Source organism: Dendrobates tinctorius, unplaced genomic scaffold, assembly GCF_039654945.1.
Source record: "Dendrobates tinctorius isolate UK_male_01 unplaced genomic scaffold, ASM3965494v1 ptg000211l, whole genome shotgun sequence".
NCBI lineage: Eukaryota > Metazoa > Chordata > Amphibia > Anura > Dendrobatidae > Dendrobates > Dendrobates tinctorius.
This window is the reverse complement of record NW_027361878.1, coordinates 30,645,698-30,665,020: the sequence shown is the minus strand read 5'-3', so window position 1 is coordinate 30,665,020 and position 19,323 is coordinate 30,645,698. Positions and strand designations below refer to the sequence as shown.

The 19,323-nt window shown below is 44.0% G+C and overlaps 1 protein-coding gene across 1 annotated transcript; it reads left to right on the top strand.

Annotated features, from left to right (window-relative positions):
- The first annotated feature begins 3,780 nt into the window (after nucleotides 1–3,780).
- On the top strand, nucleotides 3,781–18,741 carry LOC141058182 (transmembrane protein 272-like). Its single transcript, XM_073554317.1, has 5 exons — nucleotides 3,781–3,809; nucleotides 5,859–5,918; nucleotides 9,412–9,588; nucleotides 12,183–12,330; nucleotides 18,256–18,741. Exons 1-5 carry the CDS (start codon nucleotides 3,788–3,790, stop codon nucleotides 18,305–18,307), a joined length of 459 nt encoding a protein of 152 aa, XP_073410418.1. The 5' UTR covers nucleotides 3,781–3,787; the 3' UTR covers nucleotides 18,308–18,741.
- The last annotated feature ends 582 nt before the right edge of the window (nucleotides 18,742–19,323 follow it).

The window sequence follows — 19,323 nt, the reverse complement described above, 5'->3', positions numbered from 1 at the left end:
CAAACGATGGGGCCCAAACTAACTAGAAAGGACAGAAAAGGAAAGACACTGTCTGCAATCTGCCCAAAAACCCCTACAAAAATAATGTCCAACACTTCTGATAACAAAAGTAACCCTGAAGTCACTAGACTTCTCCCACTATATCAGCACTTTGAAATATTCTGAGACAGAGCAAAAAAGAGGCCAATCTAATAAGGAACAAAAAGCAAATTGGCAAATACAGATAAATAAGAGTGGAAATTCAGCACAGCCCCAGCCAGGGCTGGCTGACCACACAAAAAACTGAATAGACCAACAAAATCAAGTGTGAACATTAGCAGAAACACTTAGCTTGAGATGACTGGAACAGAGCTGAAAACCAAGACCTGAAAAGCCAGAAGGAATCACCAGCACCAGAATAGGGCGTCGGCTGTCTTAAATCCAGTCTGAGATTCCAGAGATCCAGTCGTTATCCTCATCATCAGGTGGCAGATCTCTACGAATTAAATCAACCTCACTACCTCCTGTTACCAGCAGAGGGAGCCCGGAAGGAGAACTCACAACTGGTAGACCAGAAAATGAGTTCACAACAGGGTGGGGTTTGGAAGCTGAATGTAAGCTTGTTAGAAGATGAGAATGTGATGAATGAATTAAAAATAAAGTATAAAGAGTGGAGAGTATGTAAGAGGGATTTTGCATGTGTGCTGGAATGGTGGCACTGGGTTAAGGTGTGCTGCAAAAAATTCTTCAAAAAATGGGGCTATAAAAAAGCTGCTATTTATCGGAGTAGATTTGATGATTTAAACAGGCGCTTAGACTGGTTAAGGAAGTGTGGAGAAAGTGGGATGGATGTGTCTGATCTGCTGGCTGAGACAAAGAGTGAATTAAAGCGTGTTATGGATGAAAAAGGGAAAGAAATCATCTATCGCACCAAAATTGAACATCTTGAGAAAGATGAAAAGTGCACGAGGTTCTTTTTTAAGAAAATGAATGGGAGAAAGGTTGATATGGATAAAATCCTGGATAGAAATGGTTTGTGTGTGTCAGGTGACAATGTGATAAAGGAGGTGAATAGGTTCTATAGCAAGTTATATGATAAAAAATGGATTGATTCTGGTCTTGTTTCAGAAGTGCTGAATGGGTTAGAGAACAAGTTGGATAGTGGAGAATGTGATATTTTGAATGAGGACGTAATTATGGAAGAAGTAGAAAATGTGATGAAGAGTGCTAAAAAGAATAAGACTCCAGGTAAAGACGGATTGCCGGTAGAATTCTATGTGAAGGCATGGGATTTTCTGGGTGCTGATTTGACTGAGATATCTAAGTATACAGTATGTGGGAGAATGGTAAGTTGTGTGAATCAATGAAAAGAGGGGGTGGTTGTGCTTGTGCATAAGAAAAGTGAGAGAAAGTGTATAGAGAATTGGAGACCTATAACATTGCTGAACGCAGATTACAAAATCTATAGCAAATTGTTGGCGAATCGTATGCATGAGGTGATTGGTAGTATTGTGGATGAGGATCAAGTGTGCGCTGTGCCTGTATGAGTGATAACTTATTGTTATTAAGGGACTTGATTGGAGACTGCATGGGAAGGAAACGGAAGTGTATGGTTCTGTCAATTGATTTTGAGAAAGCGTTTGATAGGGTCTCGCATGTGTTTTTGTTTAAAGTTCTGGAGAGAATGGGATTTCCTCAAAAATTTGTGAATGAGATAATGTCTTTGTATGATTGTGTGTCAAGTGAGTTTCTTGTTAATGGGTGGTTGAGTGAGAAACTGAATATTAAGTCTGGTGTAAGGCAGGGGTGTCTCATGTCCCCCGTCTTGTTTGTATGTGTGATTGAACCCTTGTTGTGCTTGGTGAGACGTGATAAAATGATGCGAGGTTTGTTGGTACCTGGGAGTGGTGGGAAGCATGTGAAAGTTCTTGGATATATGGATGATGTTGTGGCTGTGAGTGAAAGTGTTGCGTCTATGAGTTGGGTTAAGTTGCTTCTGGAGTTTTTCTGTGGTGCATCTGGCTTTAGAGTGAATTGGAATAAGTGTAGTTTTAAATATTTTGGGGATGACAGGGTTAAAATGGAGGGGGTAAAGTGTGAGCAGGGTGCTATCAAAGTGCTGGGAGTATTATTAAATAAGGACTTGGAACGTAAAGAGAGCTGGGAGGAGTGTGGATTGCGCATAGAGCGTAAGTTAAATTTTTGGCGACTGAGAGACTTCACCTTGAGTGGTAAGATTTTGGTCATAAAAGCGGTGATTCTTCCTATTTTGTTTTTTATTGCAACAGTTTTTCCACCATCATGTAGGAAAATAAAAAGAGTGGAAAAGTTAGTTTTTACTTTTTTTTCTGGAGCAGTAAAATAGAGAAACTTAAGAGAGAGAGTCTTTTCAAGGCGAGTCACCATGGTGGCATGGCCTTTCCAAACATTGAGATTTTTCTGGGGCTTCAGTATATCAAAACTGTTGTTATTTCGCTGAATAAAGGAAATAAGGGAGCGTATATGGCAAGTTATTCTGCTGGTTGGATGTTATATGGCTTATGTTGGAGAAAGAGGGATGCGAGAGTGACTGTTGCTTTCCAGTGTCCGGTCTGGTATGAGGTGATTGAGAAGTTTGTGAGGAAGCATGATTTTCTGAGTGTACTGATGAATGATTTTAGAATGGCTAAGAATGTGATGAAAATAATACGTAAGAATGATGTGGAATGTAATATTGTGGGGTTGAGAGGGAATGAAGTTTCGGTTGCATGGAAGAGTTTTGGAACGCACGGGATGTCTAATAGACAAAGGGATATTGTATGGATGTCCTTGCACAATATTTTGCCTGTGCGACAGGTTCAGAAGAGACGAGGTCTGACCAGAACTGATGTGTGCCCGAGGGAAGGATGTGGTGGATGTGAGACTGTGATTACGTGTGCAGTGTGTGGAAGTGTGTAGGTGGGTTGTGTAAGGAGTTAGCGGGTGTGAGTTTTATTGACTGGCGTGTTGCGATGTTTGGAATTGGTGCATGTGGTCGTGTGAAAAATAGAATCCTATGGTTAATTATGACTTGTGTGATGCAGAGTTTGTGGGATGTGAGGAATTTAGGAATTTTCAAAGAGAAGCATGTATCTGTGAATAAGTGTGTCGCGCTGATCCTTTCTAGATTATACTTGATTTATAAATGAGACAGCGAAGGCTGTGGTGGTTCTGATGCAGAGGGTGTCTGGAAATTTAAAAAATGGCAGCACCTGATCAAATATCAGTGAATTTTAGTGATATTTATTGATGTTCAGGATGTCTTTTATGTATACCCTTGGTTTGTTATACTAAAATAAATATGAACCATGATGATGAGAGTTGAAACAACGACGTTTAAGTTGATGAGCTTATATTGAGTTGTTTATAACTAACCTGAATGGTTTAAAAAAAAAAAAAAAAACACAGTGTCTGCAAATTGAGATTCTGGCTTGGCTTTTATCCTAAGTCATGTAACAAGACTCGTTAAAGGGTCGACATTGACTTTTAGGATTGCTACTTCCAATAGGTGGCACTAGAGTTCTAGTCCTCTTCCTCTCTGAAGAGACAATTTGCATAATGCAATAAAATGCAAATTTATCATGTAAAAATCATACAATGTGATTTTTTTTTTAACATTTTCTACCACAGGTGAAGTGTACCTATAATAAAAATTAAAGACCTCTCCATTCTTTGTAGGTTGGAGAACTTGCAAAATCGGCAGTGTATCAAATACCGATACTTATTTTCCCCGCTGCATATATTATTTTTCATTTGATTATTCTTTTGTATTTTTTCAGATGTACAAGATATGCACAATAACTTTATTTTCTGTAAGTATAAATTTATTTTCTATCTTTTTAGTCTCATCGTGAACTTGAAAAGTAATGACTCGTTTTCTCATATGGTCCGGTATTATAAATAAGGATCTTTATGTAAAAGAAGGAGTGTAACTTAGAGAGTCTGACTGATCCAACCAAGGACTGGCACAGGCAATGCACCTTCCTATTTGTTTTGCCTCTATTTCTGCTGTTTCCTTGGTAGCTTTAAAGCCAGAGATATCAATCAAGGATGAGGCGGGTGGAGATCAATGCAAAATAAGTACGGTAGGTGGGAAGGTACAGTGAAATTCTTAGCCAAGCCCCAAGGGTGCACCAAGCACCTGCGCCTGGTTTGAACAGTCATTTTGTCCAAACAGATGCCCTTTAAAATTACTGTATGGGGGAACCAAATATAGTCAGATGAAACAAGGCTCAAAGAAATGGTGTATCTACCCTAAAAGTCCCTTTACCCCTGCAGAAGCCAGATTAATGGCGAAACCTAGGAGTTTGTGTGTTATTTTTATAAACCAAAGTGATGGCTGTCTCTGCCACAAGTAATGCGGCGTGTTCTGCTAACACATCAATATAACTATTGCAGCAATAGGAAATTTGAAAAATAGTGCTTTTCAATTAGACAGCAAAATCCGCACATTAGAGATTCAGTCCACCATTTTTCCATTAATAATTTAGTCATTGTTGGGTATATTACATTATTCATTTTAAATAATACCTAATAAAAGTGATCTTTTAATAATGCTACTGGATATGTGTGATGACTCCTGGAGTGGAACCCATGGGTCGTGGCACCAACCCTCCCAGGGCGAGCTGGCCTAATGAAGACCACCCCCTATACAGGGAGTGTCAGGGGCAAGCCCCAGGGGGTGAGGTACCACAACTGCTGGCACCAGGCGGCCGGCTCACAGGAGACACGAGTGAGTGTGTCTGCAGGAACATGTAAAGCGTGGGCACGGGAACACGTGGTATACAGAGACTTAGTTCGTCCGGGTGTGAGCAAAGCAGGATGCGTGCAAAGGAGCACGACAGAGCACTGAGTCGGGCAGCAGGTGTGCCAGGAAGTGTAACAGAGTACAGGAGCAGGGTGTGTGCCAGAGGGCACAACTGAGCAAAAGACAGTGTACAGGATTAGAACGTGTGCCAGGAGGAACAACTGAGTAAGAGACAGAGTACAGGATCAGAGCGTGTGCCAGGAGGCACAACAGAGTATAAGACAAGGCACAGGGTCCGAGTGTGTGCCAGGAGGCACAACTGAGTATAAGAGAGCACAGGATCAGAGTGTGTGCCAGGAGGCACAACTGAGCATAAGACAGAGCACAGGATTCGAGTGTGTGCCAGGAGGCACAACTGAGTATAAGACAGAGCACAGGATCAGAGTATGTGCCAGGAGGCACAGCTGAGTGTAAGGCAGAGCACAGGATCAGAGTGTGTGCCAGGAGGCACAACTAATTGTTAGACAGAGTGCAGGTTCAGAGCGTGTGCCAAGAGGCACAACAGAGTACCAGGCAGAGTGCAGTTTCAGCGAGTGTGCCAAAAGGCACAACGGAGTGCAAGGCAGAGGACTAGAATACAGCGCACAGCCAGGCAGGGACACGGCAGACCAAGCCAGGAAGTACAACAATAATCAGGCCCCTCCCCTAGGAAGAGGTAGCCTGATATAGCACATGAGCACTAGGGCTTCCGGGTCGAGTCCTCAGGTACCATAGAGAGGACGGACCTGGAGGCCGAACTGAGAGAAGCGCGCAAGCGCACACATAACATGGAGGAGACAGGAACCTAGGTACGAGAGGTGCGCGTGCGCACCCGGCGGGACCCCCGGAGCGACCGCGGCTCAGAAGAGATGACGTCGGGACCAAGGTCCCGCCCCCAGGTGAGCGCGGCGTGACAATATGATGGAAGTAGGGTGACTTTTTTCTGTCTGTTCGGACATTAGTACATGCATGGTGAGTAACCTACCTCCACTCCATAGTCTGAATCCCTGTTGTCTTTGGACATACCCTTACACGTATTATTATTATTTTATTGAATGTTATATATTTTCTCTAGATTTACAGATGTTGGCTGTAACAGTTTGGATCATGCTGGGCATTTCTATGATTGCTATGGGTAAGTTGCCTGCGTGAAAGGTCAACCGCGTAGAATGGATGCTGCCTACTGTATAATGATATACTCCACAGCAGAAATGTGCGCGCCCTCAGCACATAAAATATATATTTCTCTTTCTAAATAATCACTGTTTAATGAGCCCTCACTTTGCACTATAGAGCTCACTTCTCACTCTCTGCCATGCCAGCCTATGCCCATCTCATCCATAACTCACCCTAACATGTACTTGGGTACCCCGAAAACCTGTAACAAATCATTGCTGGAAGCTAAGAAGAGCAAACAAGGATCAACTTTAAGCTGCTGGTGAACCTCCCCTGCATCAGTATTTTAAAGAAAAACAGACTTTAAAAGCTGCAAGGGAGACTAGTTGGAAAGGCGGCAGGGCCGGCTCCAGGTTTTTGTGGGCCCTGAGCGAAAGAGTCTCAGTGGGCCCCTTTAGCATATACGACGATTCATGATGCACAGATACAGCAGAGAAATATACTGTAGGTATGGTTCAATGCCAATGATTCCACTTACTTCTTACATTACGTGAGTGATCTCTATTATAAATTGTAGAATAGCTCAGAATCTGGCGAATCCTCGCAGAGCACAGTGCGTGCCCTAGTGGGGATTCAAAAGATTTCATTTAAGACCGGACAGTATAGAACTCCATACAGTATTCTGGGTATCACATAGTCTTCCATACAGTTTATTGGACCCCATATAATACTCCATACAGTATAATGAGCCACGTATATGACTTCATACAGGATAATGGACCTCATATATTGCTTCATACAGAAAAAGGGTCCTCATATAATGCTCCATACAGAATAATGGACACCATGCAATGCTCCAAACAGGATAATGAGCCCCATGTAATTCTCCAAACAGCATAATGGGCCCCATATAATGCTCCAAACAGGATAATATGCCCTATATAATGCTCCAAACAGGATAATGGGCCCCATATAATGCTCCATACATATAGAATGGGCCACATATAATGCTTCATACAGGATAATGGGCCCCATATAATGCTCCAAACAGGATAAGGGGCCCCATATAATGCTCCATACAGAATAATGAGCCCCATATAATGCTCCAAACAGGACAATGGTCCCCATGTAATGCTCCAAACAGGATAATGGGCCCCATATAATGCTCCATACAGAATAATAAGCCCCATATAATGCTCCATACAGGATAATGGGCCCCATATAATGCTTCATACAGGATAATGGGCTCATCCCCCCCCGCTCATTCTCATCTCCCCATGACCCCCCCCGCTCATTCTCCCCCGGCTCATCCTTTCCCCCCTCCCGCCCATTCTCAACCCGACTCATTCTCCCCCCGGGCACGCCGCCACTCATTCTCAACGCCACTCACCTGAGTCCTGGCATATGTAAGTCCTGCCAGGCGCCAGTATCTTCTTCCAGTGAGAGCGCGTGGTCACGTAGTACCGCTCATTAAGGTCATGAATATGGGCACCACGCCTACGGCAGTAGAGTGGCGTCCATATTCATGACATTAATGAGCGGTACCACGTGACCGCACGCTCTCACTGGAAAAAGATAGTGGTGAGTGTTTTGCAGAGGGTGGAGGGCAAGGACCAACCCCGGACTTATATTAATTTAAAAAAAATCTTGCTCAGGTGCTGAGTGGGCCCCCTGTCTCACCAGGACCCAGGCACTTGCCCGAGTGCGCCGGATGCTGACGCCGGCCTTGAAAGGCGGGACTATTCTGGCTTCTCCCTGCCCACTCCACTTGAGTGACAGGTCTCTCCTTGTGTGCATGTATAGGGAGATACCTGTCAGTCTTTCTTATACACTGCTGAGCAGGGGAGGACATATCATTGGTGCATCTGCACAGCGGCCTAAGAGGTGAGGGGCCACATCCAACTCCAAAACAAATGGAATTTGGATTTTTATGAACTGGACTGTAAAGGGCCCTAAGGCTGGTTTCACACTTGCATTTTTTTGCGCTGTTTTTTAGGGCAAAAAAAGCATGTGTTTTTTTCCTATCTTTTACATGGGTGTGCATACACATGCATTTGTACATGTTTGTATGCGCATGCGCTTTTTTGTAGTGTGCGCTCGGGTGCACAAAATGCATCCTGTTGCATTTTTTGTGCGTCTGACTTGCCCCCAAAAAACGCATGCGCACGCAATGCGTTTTTTTTACACCCAAACACCCATTATAGTCTATGCGCAAAAAAATGCATGCGTTTTTAAAAAATGCACCCAAACCCGTAAAAAACGCACACAAACGCATGATGCGTTTTTTTATGTGCGTTTGCACTGTGCACGGTGCGCAGCGCCAAAAAACGCAAGTGTGAAAGTAGCCTAAGGCTTCGTGCACACGCTGCGGATTTTTCCCCGCGGATCCGCAGGTAAAACCGCAGGTAAAGTGACCTGCGGTTTACCTGCAGATTTGCCTGCGGTTTGACACCTGGACAATGGAACAGGTGTCAAACTGCTGCAGAATCCGCAGAAAGAACTGACATGCTGTGGATTTAAAACCGCAAGAAAACCGCACGGAAAAATCCGCAGCGTGTGCACTGCGGATTTGAAATCACATTGGCTACCATGATACTGTACACTGTCTGCAGATCCGCAGGGCTAAATCCTCTGCGGATCCGCAGCAGAATCCGCAGCGTGTGCACATATCCTTACACTGATTTTCACAGGGGCTTCTTCTGTTTGAGTCCGCCAGTGCTGCTGAGCCAGCTCTCAGTTAGTGTTGTTGCATGGATACAGTTCCAGCGCTCAGTGCTGTGAGCAGTGACTGTAATTGCTCCGGCATGCCTGTATGACTGAAAGCCGGCGGCTACTGGGAGGAATAAAGTTCATTTTCTCCCTGGTGCTGCACCTTGATAATGCTATTAACCTGCAGATTATCCCCATATCGCTAGATTAATCGCATTATCAGGTTCTCTTTAACTTCAGTTTATGTATATTCTTATCTGATATATGTCGCAAAAGACACAAATTTGTTTACAGTAAATACATTCTAAGGGCCCCGTCACACACAGCGAGATCGCTGTGTGTGACGGGGATCAGCGACCGGCCCCCTGCCGGGTATCACTGATCGTGCAGGATCGTCCTGGGCCGTTTTTTGATCATTGATGTCCCGCTGGCCAGCACGCATCGCTGCGTGTGGCAACGAGACCAGCGATCAGCGACGCTGGACGCTGGTTTCCAACGTAAACATCTGGTAACTAAGAGCCGCATGGTTCTTGGATACCCGCTGTTTACCCTAGATACCAGCGCACGATGGTTTCCAATGTAAACAGTGGGTATCCAAGAGCCGGCGGCTTAGATACCCGCTGTTTACATTGGAAACCAGCTTGCTTGCTGGAGGGGCGGTCTATGTGACAGCTCACCAGCGATCAGCCTAACGATGTCCCAGCGATCCCTTCCATGTCGGATCGTTGGTGGGATCGCTGGGACATCGTTATGTGTAACGGGGCCTTAAGACTTCTGAGTTCATTTATTTTTTTCATTAACAGGAGGGCTATACAAAGACGATTGCCTCATTCAGCCGAACATACCGATATTCCTATTGGTGACAGGAGTTACTCATGTTGTGATTTCCACCATTCTACTTCTAAGAATCTTATGGCATCTATTTAGTGCATTTTTAGACAACGTGATATTTGTATTAATGTTTTGCTGGTTCGCTGCAGGTATGTACTTATTATATATTCTTAAAGAAAGACAGTCTAAATGGGAATCTGTCACCAAGTTTTTGTTTCCCCTATCTGAAAGCAGAATGATGTAGGGGCAGAGACCCTGATTTCAACATTCTATCACTTACATTCCTATTTGCTACAGTTTTGATAAAATCACTGATTTATCTTATGTAGACCTAGCAGTTCTCTGAATGATGAACATTGTATAACCCCGTCAACACAACTGATTGCCTTCTTTCTGTGTATACTGTGCATAGGCATAAAGTTACCAATCAGTGGTGGGGGCAGGGTTGGACTATAAGGCAGCAGGTATACTAGTCCGCTAGTGATAATCTCCTGCAAAACAGTGACTTTATGAAAACTACAGTAAGCCACCCAGTAAGTGATACATCACTTAAATCTGGTTCTCTTTCTCTATACCAAGTGCCTCTCAGATTAGGTAGCAAAAACCTGGTGACAGATTCCCTTTAATAAATTCCTTATTGTATGTTAATTATACTGCTCATCCAATGCTGTACTAATGTCTTCATTGCTGCATAAATGTGAGATTTTTGAGCTCCAAAGTTCGGGTCCCCATTGATTTCAATGGGATTCAGGATCAACTTCTAGTACCCGAACCGAACTTTGGACTAAAGTTCAGTTGGGTACCAGAACCCTAATTTCCACAGGTCTGCCCATCCCGATCTTCCACAGGTCTGCCCATCCCGATCTTCCACAGGTCCGCACATTCCGATCTTCCACAGGTCCGCCCATTCCGATCTTCCACAGGTCCGCCCATTCCGATCTTCCACAGGTCCGCCCATTCCGAACTTCCACAGGTCCGCCCTTTATGAACTTGCACAGGTCCGCTCTTCCCGATCTTCAACAGGTCCGCCCATCCCGATCTTCCACAGGTCCGCCCATCCCGATCTTCCACAGGTCTGCCCATTCCGATCAGCCACAGGTCCGCCTATTCCAAACTTCCACAGGTCCGCCCATTCCGATCTTCCACAGGTCCGCCCATTCCGATCAGCCACAAGTCCGCCTATTCCAAACTTCCACAGGTCCGCCCTTTATGAACTTGCACAGGTCCGCTCTTCCCGATCTTCCACAGGTCTTACCATCCCTAACTGGGAGTCAAAACCGCCATCCTGAAGATTTTCAATTTGCATTATGTTGTAAAGATGATGCAGTTTTCCACCATGGATTTTACTCATTGAAGATATGGAGTGAAATCCAAAGTAAATCCTCAGCACAACCTATGGCAAAATCTGCCTAGACACAACGTGGGATTTTTCCAGCAACTGTGAACCCAACGTAAAATTAATTTCTAACTTTGGTACAAATTGTTTTTTTGTTAACTTACAGGGGTCTTCTCATCTTGTTAAATGGGTTAAATTGCAAAGTTTTTGTAAAAAAAAAACCCATGAAGCTTTGCAATTCACTTCTTATTAAAAATATTCCCTGTTCTAAAGAATGGAGGGATCTTTATTTCTATAGCTGGCCAAAGTGCAAACTGTCATTTAATCAGGAGCGCACCGCCGCCAACAGGCAGGAAACTGTTAGGCAGATCATCAATAGCACCGCCGCCAACAGGCAGGAACTGGTAGGCAGAATATTGACAGCGGTAAGCAAACCATTGCATATTGACTGACAGCCAGCTCTACACTGATGCACTGCAGGGCTTGCTGTCAGTCATAGTGCCAATGCGTGCTTACGGTCACAGCTCACGGTTTTGTGAGCGATGACTGTAGCTGTGCCAGCATGTTTGTATGGCCGGGGTCACACTTGCAACTGCAAAGCCAGAAACTCGCGCGACTCATTCGCCTCAGTACTCGACACTGCCGTCGGCACTCAGGACCGGAGTATGCGGTTGCATGTATTTCTATGCAGCTGAACGCTCCGGTCCAAACCTCTGGCGGCAGTGCCGTTATTGATGCGAGTTTCTCGCATTGCAGTTGCCAGTTTGACACCGGCCTATGACTGAAAGTCGGAGGCTTTTGGGAGAAATAAAGTCCATTTTCTCCCAGGTGCCGCAGATTTAGTAAAGCGACTGGGCACCTTCATAAAACTATTAATCTGCAGATACTTAAGTCCTGTTAAAACCCCTTAAAATGCATTTCACACAAGCATTTTTGTTGCTGGGTTAAATTTCAAAATGTTGGCTCTCCTGCTTCTACACCCTCTAAAACAGAGGTGAAATGTTGCACATGGGTGAATAAAAATCAAATGGTTACTTTGGACTGTATTATTTTCTTTTTTTACTATGGGCCTAAGGCAGTTGTTCTCTATATGCCTAAGGTGCTCAGCACCGATCTCTGCCGGTACAGAGTGGTTGACCGCTCCTGCTGGCGATTCTGTGGTTTTCACTGATGTCGCATCGACAGTGCAGCGGCTTCTCCTCCACTCTGTTCTGTTGACGGGGCGTCACTGCCGGCGTCATGCTGGTTGACAGTCGGCTCCCCAGTGCAGAGCTGCGGGGAGCCGGCTGTCAATCAGCATGATGTCAGCAGGCACAACCCCATCCACAGTGCAAACAGTGGTTTTCAATATTCCATGTATATTATATATATGGGAATAATTAATGATTTCTATTGTTTTACTTCTAGGAAGTTTCTGGATTTTTAACATGTTTGACCAAAAAGAAGGAAAATGCGCTACAAACCTTTACTTATTTGCATATGGCGTTATGACACTTGAATGGATTGTTTTATGGCTGGCATGTATATTTTATTTCTGCTGTTCCGAACCTAAAGGGTCAGTATCACATTTACTTGTTTCGCTGTATTGATACTTTTGAGGAAATGTTTGTCATCCAGTGTCTGAATACAGAACGGTTTATAGGAAAGAATCAGCATAAATATGAGTGCACTGTTGCGCCCAAGGTTTTGTTATTCTTTTTTTTGGATTTTATAAAAAAAAATGTAATGATGATGTGTAAACTGTAATAATTCCAATGCTGCGTTTGGAATTAAGGTATATCAAAAGCGAACACGTTTAATAAACGTTCACATACTTTACACCAGAACTACATTTTTTAGCATCTCGCTATTAGGGTACGTGCACACGTTGCGGATTTGCTGCAGGTTTCCTAGTGATTTACAGTACAATGTTATTCTACGGGAAAAAAAAAACCGCTGTGCACATGCTGCGGAAAAATCCACGCGGAAACGCAGCGGTTAATTTTCCGCAGCATGTCCATTCTTTGTGCGGATCCTGCAGCGTTTTTACACCCATTCCATTATAGGAATCCGCAGGTGTAAAAACGCAGGGCAAATCTGCACAAAATCTGCATAAAAAACGCGAGGATTTTGCCAAAAAAATCAGAAAATTTCGCACACGAATCCGCAACGTGTGCACATACCCTTAGTCACATAAGAATGTATATACACAATGTTGCCCTATTCTTCACATATCCGAACACTTGTTCTTGAAGAGTGAAATGCAAAAAAAAAAAAATCATTTTAAAGTGGATCCGAAAGGATAACAAACCTGTAGCTTATTGTCAGATTCAAAGAGATTATGGGCGTTTTTTTCATATTTGGCAAATTAGTGGAGGTCTGGGTCCTGAGACCCCCCCCCCCAAACGGTGCACATATCAGGAGACAGGCGCACGCAGCAGATAATTAAACCTCTTGCCAAATATTTAAAACATGTTCTGAAAGTTTTGCAACTTTTTAAAATGCATGTGGCATAGTGGAGTGGAATAAGAGCCGTATTCAAGCACGTGATGAATCTGTAAACCAGCACCATGGAAACTGAAAGGACCCATAAATGTATCTCTGCATGCATTCAATGTAACAGAGACTTTTATCATGCATTAATGCAAAGTTTTGTTTTTTTTTGTAATTCATAGTATGCATTGCTTCTAGCAGAGAATCGATTGTTTCACTTTGGCACCATAAGATCGCACCCAAATACCGAATCCTGGTGACTCTGCTGTTATCAGTTTCCAAGTACACGACTTTGCTGTAACTACAATCCCCAGGCCATGTGCACATGTGCAGAAATTCTTTTTTTTTTTTTTTTCTTTTGTGTTTTATTTTTGCAAGTATATGCATAGTAATATTAACAGCTATCTGTGATTATTGCCTTTTTGCTGTTGTGTTTTTTTATTTTTTTCTGCTGCGCTTTACCCTTTCTTATATGTTTTTGATGCACAAAAAATATTGAGGGTTTTTTTCCATGTATTTCTAGTGCAGAAACTCTGTGATTCTGCACTTAAAAACACAATTTTGTTTTTTAATTTTAATTTTTTTTTTCATGTTCTTTATACAAGCCCATAGAGAAAATTTACACCAAAAAGCCCGCACACTTTAAGCAGATGCGTTTTCATGAAATCACATCCACTTTAAATGAACTGTTAAAATGCAGTACAAAAAAATTAGTGGAAAAAAACACTTTATTTATGAGAAGTAGGAATATGAGCTTATTATATTTTTTTAACACAGGATTAATATTTTATTTTACTGTTCTTTTTTCTCCCTGGGGCAAACAAATATCATTCAGTGTTCTAAAAAGATTTAAAAAAAAAACTTATGTCAAACTTCAAAGAGTTAAAGGAGATCAAAATATAAAACCTTGTAAATGTAAATAGGGCCGGTGATTTGACCTTGAATTTTATTTTAATTTTTATTTATTGTTTTTTTTTTTTAAGCCCACCAGAGCACTTGAACCTGCAATATTTACTATTGAAGTACCGTATATTGTTAAATTACCAGTCTCCTGTGAAGTGCGGCCACAAACAAAGCAGCACAAGCTCCTGTGATCACATTATGAATGTTCAATGCACTACAAAATAAACCCCTCAGGCCATGTGCACACGGTGCGGATTCTGCTGCGGATCCGCAGCGTTTCAGACCCTGCGGCAGCAGATTTAGCTGCATTGTACAGTACCATTGTTTTCAATGGTAATCTGAAAAACACTGTGCACATGCTGCGGATTTTTCCGCGCGGATTTGCTGCGGGTTCAAATCCGCAGCTTGTCAATTCTTTGTGCGGATTCCGCTGCGGTTTCACATCTTCTCTATTGTAGAGGTGTGAAACCGCAGGGCTAAACCGCAGGGCTAATCCGCAGGTCTTTTGACCTGAGATTTTACCTGCGGATTTTTACAAACCCGCGCGGAAAAATCCGCAGGACCTAAACCTACGTGTGCACATAGCCTCAAGGATCTACTCATTTAAGGCTGTGTGCACACGTTGCTTTTTTTTTTGCATTTTCGCAGTGTTTTTTTCCGCTGCGGAATCGCCGCAAAAACGCAAAAAAAAAAAAAGCATCCCATGCCATCCTATGGGATTCCGCAGTTGCTGTGCTAATGCTGCGGATTTTTCTGCTGCGGAATCGCATAGCGGAAAAATCAGCAGCATGCCCATTCTTTTTGTGGAATCGCGGCGATTCCACCGCCATAGGATTGCAGTGAAAAGCTCACTTTACACATATGGCTATGCGCACCATGCGTAAAGTGAGCGCTTCATGTGCGGATGGTACCCAGGGTCTGGAGGGGAGGAGACGTTGCAACGATATCGTTCACAATATCGTTGTGTGTAACGGGGCCTTAAGGGGCAGACTGTGAGCTTGCAGCTTGTAAACTCAGATAAGATCTGTGCTGCTGTCTTCATGCTGAATTAAGTTATATTGGAAGTAATGGAATAATCTTGGGTGTTATGGAGCATCAAAAGATGAAGATTAGGAAGAGCAGCAACAAAGGTAAAATCTGTCCAGTCTCCTCTTCCTTGTAGTTGTTGTCGGTACTGTGTGTATGCAGACATAGACTAAGATTAGCCCTTTATAAGTAGTTATATAATCCTGTTGCTGATTAACCCTTTACAAGCAGCTATGTCCTCCTCCCACTGGCGTAGCGTGGGGGGGGCGGTCCGCCCCAGGCGGCATGTGTGTGGGGGCGGCGCGGCAGCAGCAATTCCACCCTGCAGTGCAGTGCAGCGGCGGGCAGGGAGCGATGCGATCACGGCAGCTCCGCTGCCTGCAAGAGTGAATAGCAGGAGCGGAGCGGCAAGGGTCCGTCCTGCTTCCTGCCCGGAGGCCGCGCTTCCTGTTTCACACAGAGGAGCGCCGCTGAATGACGTCATCATTCAGCGGCCGCTGCTGTGTGAGGGAGGAAGCGCGGGCGATGCTGCGGACAGGTGAGAGGAGAGAGGTGGTGTCTTGTGTGTATGTATGTATGTATGTCTGTGTGTGTGTATGTCTGTGTGTATGATGGAGCAGGCAATGATGGGAGTGATGGTCTAGAAGGCAATGATGGGGTGATGGAGCAGACAATGATGGGGTGATGGAGCAGGCAATGATGGGGTGATGGAGCAGGCAATGATGGGGTGATGGAGCAGGCAGTGATGGAGCAGGCAATGATAGGGTGATGGAGCAGGCAATGATGGGGGTGATGGAGCAGGCAATGATGGGGTGATGGAGCAGGCAATGATGGGGTGATGGAGCAGGCAATGAGGGGAGTGATGGAGCAGACAATGATGGGGTGATGGAGCAGGCAATTATGGGGTGATGGAGCAGACAATGATGGGGGTGATGGAGCAGGCAGTGATGGGGTGATGGAGCAGGCAATGAGGGGAGTGATGGGGGTGATGGAGCAGGCAGTGATGGGGTGATGGAGAAGGCAGTGATAGGGTGATGGAGCAGGCAATGATGGGGTGATGAAGCAGGCAATGAGGGGAGTGATGGGGGTGATGGAGCAGGCAATGATGGGGTGATGGAGCAGGCAATGATGGGGTGATGGAGCAGGCAATGAGGGGAGTGATGGGGGTGATGGAGCAGGCAGTGATGGGGTGATGGAGAAGGCAGTGATAGGGTGATGGAGCAGGCAATGATGGGGGTGATGGAGCAGGCAATGATGGTGTGATGGAGCAGGCAAAGAGGGGACTGATGGGGGTGATGGAGCAGGCAATGATGGGGGTGATGGAGCAGACAATTATGGGAGTGATGGAGCAGGCAGTGATGGGGTGATGGAGCAGACAATGATGGGAGTGATGGGGTGATGGAGCAGGCAGTGATGGGGTGATGGAGAAGGCAGTGATGGGGTGATGGAGCAGGCAATGATGGGGGTGATGGAGCAGGCAATGATGGGGTGATGGAGCAGACAATGATGGGAGTGATGGGATGATGGAGCAGGCAATGATGGGAGTGATGGGGAGAAGGCACAGTGATGGGGTGATGGAGAAGGCAGTGATGGGGAGAAGACAATGATGGGGTGATGGTCGAGAGGGCAATGATGGGGTGGTGGGTGAGAATGCAATGATGGTGGTGGTGGAAAGGGCAATAAATGGGGTGGTGGAGGAGGAGGAAATGATGGAGGTGGTGGAATGGGCAATGATGGGAGTGGTGGGGGAGAAAGCAAAGATAGTGGTGGAGAAGAAAATGATGGAGGTGGGGGAGAGGACAATAATGGGATGCGAGGGGAGGAGGACAATGAGGGGTGTGGGGGATTGGGATGGGAGGAAGGGGGACTTATAATGGCCTTAGGAACAGGGGGAGGTGGAGGAAGACATTATCGTTTATTATGTCTAACACAGTCCCTTAGTATATAGTGTACTCACTAATTCTGTATAACACCATCCTTAGTTACATAGTTTCCTCTTTTATTATGTATAACACCGCCCCTTATTACCTACCATCCTCTCTAGTTATATATGGTGCCGTCCCTTATTATATAGCTTCCTCTGCTGTTATGTATAGTGTTTTCTCTTACATAGTGTATTTTTGTTATTTTTGTTATTCACAGCGCCCTCTTTTATTACATGGTCCCCTCTCTTGTTAGATATAAAATGACTGCTGATCGAGGAGCCGGTGACCAGACGACCAGTCCATCAGCTCCTCCATTAGAAAGGAAGCTTTCCCATGCTCCATCAGCCATCATTGCATTATACAGCTAACAAGACAGGACGGTATGTAATAAAAAACAGGTCTCTATATAATCCAATATGTAAGGGACGGAACTGTACATAACAAGAGAAGGCACTGTGTATGGGACAGCAATATACATAATAAAGGAGACTATGTAATATATACCTGTATGTGTGTGTGTGTGGCTATATAATATCAATAATCTATCTATATATATATATACACACACACGTAGCTTTGACGCCATAAAAGGAGGGGGGCCCGGACACATTTCTTGCACAGGGACCCCAAGCTGTCAGTGTCCGCCCCCTGTCCGCCAAAATAATTTGTACTTTCTGGGTTTTTTTCTGTCACATTATTAAAAATTATTATTAAAAAAAGCCATTAGGTCTTCATCCAGCATCATCAAGCTAATACATACATATATATAGAGAACTGCAAGAAGTTGAAAGTCTAGAAATTTAGAAATAATAGCAGAGTTAGTAGCAGACTAAAAATTAGATCTTTGAGTGTAGTGTGGGCTCTTCGGATGCTTCCGAATTATCAACGACCAAAGGGGCGGCAAATTTTTCGACCGCCCCGGGCGCCACAAACAGTTGCTACGCCACTGCCTCCTCCTATAGCTAGACTAAATAACACGCAGGGATGTCTGATTGCTTAAAAATATTGTGATGGGAGGTGAGGAAAATTTTCATTTGATTTGTACTTTGTGTGCATTTGGATGCCCTGATGAACAATGTCATCATGTTTGTGTTTTCCTTTTGTGAAATTTACGAGAGGAATAGGCAAATCAATTTTCCTTTAATATTTTATAGACCCACAACTCAAGAAAACAGTGAAACAGGCGAATTGATGGATACACCCTGAATCCTGCCAGATCTGAGTTCAAGGTTTCATCTACCATTCAGTTGCTGTGCAGAACCATCTCCCCCTTCACAGTTGGTATGGCCCAGAGTAAAAGTGGATCGCACAAGTGAAGCCTATGTCTCAGTAAGGCCTCATTCACATGTCAGATTTTTTAACGCACAAGAAAAACAGACCAAGTTTTATCAGTGATTTTCCTCCATTTGCTTTTCGAAATAACTTTTAAAATAAAGAATTTAACAGCTTTAACATCATAGACACACGCTGTATTTTTAACGTGTGTTTCGAAAAGGCTACAAAATCCAAATTCAAGAATTTAGCGCAAAAAATACGAAGTAAATAAAAAAAAAAATCACATTTTTGATAATTGTATATTTACTTTTACTCGGATATGCCTTTCTTTGGTATAACTGTAAATAAATGCAGATACTAATGTGTCTTTTTTCATGTTGAGCTAAACTGTGTCTGTCTTATTTCACAGCTTATATAAAGAATTATTATTTTTGAAGGGAATCTGTCAGCAGGTTTTATGTGATCTGACAGCACCTTGTTGCAGAGGCAAAGACGCTGTAGTGACCAGTACGCTGTAGTGACCAGTACGTTGAAATCACCAGTATATTATGCCCAGCTCATGCTTCTGGAGGCATGCACTCGTAAGTTAGGCGGGTTCTCATCACTACAGAAATGCCAAACATGGATGCCATATGTGGTTTAGGTACACTGTTGGGCTTAGAAGGGAGAGGGGCATTTGGAGTTGAGTGCGGAGAATTTGCAGATTTTTTTTTTGGCGGGTGAGGAACCATTTTGCTTTTACAGAGCGTTTGTGCTACCAGTAATGTAGATGCCCCCTATATTTCTATTAACAGATGACAGATCTGAGTGGGGACTTGCTGTTTTTGTGGATTGAGTTGAAGCTTTTATTGGGATCATTTTACATAACGTTTGGGATCATATTTATCCGTGACCTACGCTGAGCATTTACTTTTGGGTTTCAATCTAAATTTCTGAGTGACGTGATT